The sequence below is a fragment of the Gopherus flavomarginatus genome, chromosome 5 (assembly GCF_025201925.1).
Source record: "Gopherus flavomarginatus isolate rGopFla2 chromosome 5, rGopFla2.mat.asm, whole genome shotgun sequence".
NCBI classification, from domain to species: domain Eukaryota; kingdom Metazoa; phylum Chordata; order Testudines; family Testudinidae; genus Gopherus; species Gopherus flavomarginatus.
This window is the reverse complement of record NC_066621.1, coordinates 45290374-45296700: the sequence shown is the minus strand read 5'-3', so window position 1 is coordinate 45296700 and position 6327 is coordinate 45290374. Positions and strand designations below refer to the sequence as shown.

The following is a 6327-nucleotide window of genomic DNA, read 5'->3' as shown; positions in this document are numbered from 1 at the left end:
TTTAGTAAAACAACTTGAATGACACAGAGCATACAAAAAATCTGACACTTAACTCAAAATGAAGACATTTTAAAAGATCTATGTGCTAAAAATAAATAGTTCATCTGTTAAAATTTATATATAATTTCCATTTCCTCTCCCAGGGCTGTTCCTCTTCCTAATGGCCTCATATAAAAAACAAAAACCCTGAAACTCTTCACTGATTTTTTTTGTTTTACTGTTATATCCAGACTGAAATCCTAAAATATAAACTAAATAAAAGCAAAAAAATTCCCACTGATGCAGTTTAAAACTAGGTTTATAATTTCCTATTTTATTGGCATGAATGTAATTCTAAACTTAAAAACCCTTCTGGTAAGTTATCTCAATTTCTTATGACAAAATTTCTCACAACACACAAGTATTTACAACATATACATAGTTCTTCAGTCCTTTACACTGGATTTCAAAAAGACAAACATTTGTATAGGTTACCACAGAACAAAAGCTGTGACTTAGGTTTTTTAATTTCATAAAACTATCATAAGTTAAAGTGAATAGATTTCTTTAAATTCCTTGCAGCATTTTACAAGTGCAACAGAAAATTATGAAGAACCAATTTAGGATAGCTGCAGTTCACTGGATAAATGTTGCCTGTTGTAGTCACATTGTTTCACAGCAAATTCTTGAAAAAATAAGCACCAATTATTCTTGCAAAGAACAATTTTTATCTAAAAGTATTGAAAAGTGTTAAATACAAGGTGTTTAATTTACATAACAAGCAATAAATACACCATATCCAAACTTTTATTCTGCATACTGCTACCCTTGTACATATAATGTACTAAAAAGTCAGCAAACTCTCAACAACTTTTTATTTTTTTTTCTTTTTTTAAAGAAATCAATTTGACTTCCAACCAACGGTTTGCTACTATAACAAAGGCCACAAACAGTACGTCTGGGACAGCATACAGTGTTAAAACTGACAAACTTCAAGGGGGAAAAACATCTAGCAAATAAATTGAAAAGCCGTAGATCATTGCTGGTGATATTAACATATACTAGAAAACTTTAATATGCTGCTACTATGATTTTTTTAAATTATTGTTTAGTCAGATATTGTAAGAGCAAACTAATGCCCTTATAGGTTAAAAATAATTGTGTAGCCACATTATTGTGTTCTCATTGTCCTGCATGGAAAGTTTTGATGTAATTTTATAATTTTGCTTGAGCCTTTATTTTACAACAGAGCATTACCTCTTATTCTAACTCAGAATTGCACATAAGGAGGCTATTAAAAGGTACAATAAAAATCTGCACAAATCAGACTTAAGAAGAGTCAGTATGCTGTACACTTTCTACAATATTATGTTGATAAGTGAATAAACAATAAAGAAGTGCTGTTACTAAAATTTTCAGAAAGTTCTTCAGTTGAGGAATAATTGAATGGAATTTTTTTTTTGTTTTGTTTAAAAATGGACATCCTGGTCAGTTTAAGACCTATAAGCTTATGCATTGAGCCTCAAAGACTGATCTTCTCTTCTTCTAGAAGAAATATCAATGTCTATTGAATCCTTGCCAACTATAAGCCTTAATCGCTTAGCTGGAGGAAGAGGAATAAAATCATCTTCAAAATCATCATCATAGTCCTCCTCCTCCTCCTCCTCCTCTTCTTCTGATGAAGATTCATCTGCAGTTTCCTCCTCGTACTGACTGTAATCATCCACTTCCATTCTTGACTCCAAGAGAGAGAGCGTATCACTACAACACATGCCATTTTCATGAAGGTCCTCAGAGTATGTTCCTCTGTTTTCTTCCTCTCGTTTTAGTTGTATCTTTAATTTTGTTGAACTGTTGCCTGATCCTGAGTTAAATCCATTATTTAGCTTTGCTACATACAAGTTATTATCTTTTTCATGGTCTTTGCTTAATTTGATGCTTATTTTTGAAGAGTTTATTCCATCATTTTCTTGGTCATTTGCCTTGCTGCTGCTATCATGACGCCTACGCAGGGTCAGTTTGGGAATCCCAGAACTATTTTCAAGGATTAATTGCGCATCATACCTTGTGATTCGTCTTTTCTTTTTACTTTTAGCAGTTCTAAAGCTGTCTTTTGCTTTGAAATTGCCAGATGTAACAATGGAGCAGCCACCAGACACAGGAATACCATCCTTATATCCAAGGGCTGTATCCACTACATTACTCCTTTCTCCATGTTCCAAATGAGAACTAATCAAATTTGGTACTTCATCTTTGCCAGGTGGATCATGTGTAAGATCAGCTTCTTCTCTATTTGCAGATGATTTCACAAGTTTTCCTTGTCGTGATTTCTTTCTGGACATACCCATATCATTCTTCTGGTATCTAACCTCCCCTTTATGTGATGTTCCATGAATCAGTTCATTTTCATGCATCACATGAGACTGCTGTTGTAAGATATCAGATCGAGTTCCTGTCAAGTTGTTTCTATAGGTATCCAAAATATTTGGTTCAAGCTTTAAGTCAGAGGTCTCCTTCAAATTCATCCTTGTTCTCATTGACCTCCTGGTTATGTATGTGCAGGGTGATATTTCACCATGCTCATGAGCACCTTTCACAGAATTCAGTTTATATTCTCTTGCTGCATGTCTTGTTAAGCATCCACTAGAGACTGCAACTTTAGCTGGTCCCTCTATTTCTTTATCCTTTTTAATAGGTAAATTTTTATACAGAACTACTTTAGGCTCTTTGAGAACTAAGTTTCCCATTTCAAGCTTTCTAGAGGCATTCTTTTGCTCTAGCCTTTTGCACTGATTTCTCAACTTTATCTTTGAAAGTAAAGGCTTTGCAGGCTTTTTCAGTCTCTTTGGTACCCTGGAATTATTTATATGAGTTAGTTTAGATGAGGTAGAATTTGATGAAGCTGGAATTCTTGATATAGACTGTCTTGTTAATGCTCTACTCTTGCTGTTCTTTTTTATACCAATTGAAGATTTTCTGTTAGCTGCAAAATAAAAATAAAGAGTTAACAATTATTTTTTAAAGACAAGTTAATTATCTGGCCTTTTGCAAATATTGTTTAACTTTTTACTTAAGAATTAAGAACACTTAATATTAATATAAATTTACAAAAATCAGATTTAAGTTAATGTAGCATTATATAGTTTTCAAGCAGAAGAGAAGTGATGCAGACCCCAAGGTACTGCCTTACAGTTACCAAAATACATCTAAATTCCAAATTCTGGTGACCCTACACCTAAAGAGATTATTTGTATTGAGTTTCTTGATGGCTTTATAGAAAATCTTTGCATGTCATTGTCAAGTTTTGCTCTACATTCTCCAAATACAGAAGAGGATCAAAGCTCTTTGTCTTGTCCCACCCTTTTGCGAGGGAGCGCAAATGACCACCTTTTCTTTCAATCGTTTTGGCTCTCATCTCCTTCTCAGGTGCCACACTGTCTGCATCCTATACTTGGGTGAGCGTGAAGGGATCAGTCTGCCTAACGACAACATTTCTAAAGCACTGTATTTACACATACTCTATGACGGCGGACACCACAGTTTTTTGGACTCAGTACATTTCCTGCCTTTTCTTTGTACTTTGATTTTCATAACAGGGAGCCATTTAAGGAAGTTAACAGGAACAGTGCTGCTATGACATCCCAGCAGCAAGTGGGAGCAAGATGGAACCTAAATGTTTTAAGCAATTTGATGTCTGTTTGCTAGTCAAGTCAAACTATTTATCAATTTATGTCTCACTTTTAGAAAATAAAGGTAGATATGACTGCTTACTGTTACAAGAAGAGGCTCTTTCTAGTACTTCATTGAACAAAAATCCTTCTGAATTTCTTTTTAGAATATCAGCTGTCTGCATTTACTTCAGACTAAAAACTGAATTGACCAGTCACTTTAATGACGGCAACAAGGTATATTATTGTCAAATTCTAGAATAGGATTAATGGTTTCTTGAGAGATGAGAAACTGTCTCTAAAGAAAAATAACCATTTGTCTACATAATGTAGACTCAAGTTATCTATTAATTTGAACACCATTTTTCCTACATTACAGTCTGTGAATGTGTAATTCTGTGGGAAAGTTAGTGATAGAAAGGTAAGGAAGATTAAATTTGATTAATGAAAATCTACAGATTCATGAATTTCAATGGCATCACCCTCTTCAGCATTGCTGGAGGTATTCACTGTTCCCCTGCTCCCAACTCTATATCCTTCAGTTGGTGGAAATTTTGATAATACAATGGTGTCAAAAATGGATTGAGTTGGATGTCATTTGAAAGTACTTTCTCCCGTGAGCACAACGGTACCAAACGTAACAAATCTAGAACAATTATGTAGCAGTATATAAGAGGAAATGTTCAAAAATAACTTAAAAAAAATTAGAGGTTTCAGAGTAGCAGCTGTGTTAGTCTGAATCTGCAAAAAGAACAGGAGTACTTGTGGCACCTTAGAGACTAACGAATTTATTTGAGCATAAGCTTTCATGGGCTACAGCCCACTTCATCGGTTGCATAGAATGGAACTTATAGTAAGAAGATATATACACACACACACACACACACACACACACACACCATGAAAAGGTGGAAGTTGCCATACTGCTGATAATAGCTCACCTTAATTAATTAGCCTCTTAGAGTTGGTACGGCAACTTCCACCTTTTCATGTTCTATATCTATCTTCTTACTATATGTTCCATTCTATGCATCTGATGAAGTGGGCTGTAGCCCACAAAAAATTATGCTCAAATAAATTTGTTAGTCTAAGGTGCACAAGTACTCCTGTTTTAAAAAGAATGTACATTAATACAGGCATGTCAAACATGCAGCACTCACAAAGTTAAATTGTGGCCTCTGACTGACTGTAATGTGTTATCAGTTAATGCTCAGAACAGGATACCAGACTAATTTTGTTAATGTTACAGATTCTGATAAATGGAAAGTGTGCTTCAAGTTGATTTGCCATCATCAGGAAAAAAAAAAAAAAAAAAAAAAAAAAGCGGGTTCAGAGGTACTGATTATCAGCTCTGTACTTTATGCCAAAAGACAATGAGCCAGAAATTACTGGAATTCATCTGCAAACAGTATGCACATAATTACGTAACACACATTAGATCATTTTTAGGTATCAGTGGCAAGACAAAGAATACTGACTGGCAGCTGAACTTTTGGAGAATACTACCTGGAAGACCTGGTTAAACACAATGCTCGATGGCACCTTACATGCAATAAGAAGTGCATTCATAAACTGAATTTGGCAAGGCTGGAGAGGAAGTACATCGAGCACCAGAAAAAAGTTGAAAATGCCTGAACAAGTGCCAGCTGTGGGCAAGACTCGCCTTATACTGGGTCTTTATACATGTGTTTCGAGAAGTACACCTGTTGGTTCTGTAGTAAGCCAGATGCCCAAAGGCATCTAGTGAGAAAAGTTTCAGTTTTAGCATGAGAAACTATGAAGCAGTTACTCATAGCAAGAGCATTGCATGGAAAGTAAAGTAGGTTCACTGACCCAAGAGAGACCATGCAAATTACACTGGATAATCACATTAAGTGCTACACCAAGAAAGCACTGTACATTTGTATTCTGTGTTGTAACTGAATTCAATATATTTGGAAATGTAGAAAAAATATTTATAATAAATTTAAATTGCTATTATATTTTGTTTAATGGTACAATTAAAACGGCAACTGTGATTTTTTTTAAAGTCTTGTGATTTTTTTAAAATCATTTGACAGCCATAAAATATACATCCAAGGAACTGAATCAAAATGTGTTGTGACACTAGACATGGGCCTTTACAGTCCTGTTCAACAGCTAATAATGTCCCATGATGATCTCTGTGGGCAGTGGATTCTATGTCCTGACAAAATACACACGATCTTCACAGTGATACGTGCAATTGGTTCCTTTGCTGATTGCACTGGTATTCCTATGAGCTGGGTGATTTTGTATAATGACAGCACTATGAACCAAAATCTTGCAGGGAAAAAGCAGCAACACGCTATAGATGAATAGACCCAAACACTTATCGTCCTTCAAAAATGATACTTAGATGTCTTCTTTGAAAAGCATACTAATGGGTTTGAAGTTGATTCCCAAAGGGTACAGGATTTGCAAGACCAGTTCCAAACACCCAGCATAAATTCTGCTCTCAACGACCTATTGTGTGGGATGAAGAGCTGCAATATCACAGATCAAACAATTTGATCAGCTGAATAGGTGACAAAGCCAAGTTTCAGGTTGGTGTGGCGATACATGAAGATGGTTGAGTCTTTGCTGCTCTTTATTTGATTTGTCAGGACTGCTAATTGGAATTTGCACCTAGCAGCACTGGAAGACTTCATGAAATACTTCT

The 6327-nt window shown here is 35.1% G+C and overlaps 1 protein-coding gene across 2 annotated transcripts in view; it reads right to left on the bottom strand.

Annotated features, from left to right (window-relative positions):
• Positions 1 to 285: 285 nt before the first annotated feature.
• KMT5B (lysine methyltransferase 5B) overlaps positions 286 to 6327 on the bottom strand; it is a 45802-nt gene continuing 39760 nt past the window's right edge. The window contains exon 9 of one of the 2 annotated variants that reach the window (XM_050952841.1): positions 286 to 2962. In XM_050952841.1, coding sequence (XP_050808798.1) covers positions 1488 to 2962 — 1475 coding nt within the window. In that variant the 3' untranslated portion in view covers positions 286 to 1487. The remainder of the gene's footprint in view (positions 2963 to 6327) is intronic. The other variant, XM_050952842.1, reaches the window with a different exon arrangement.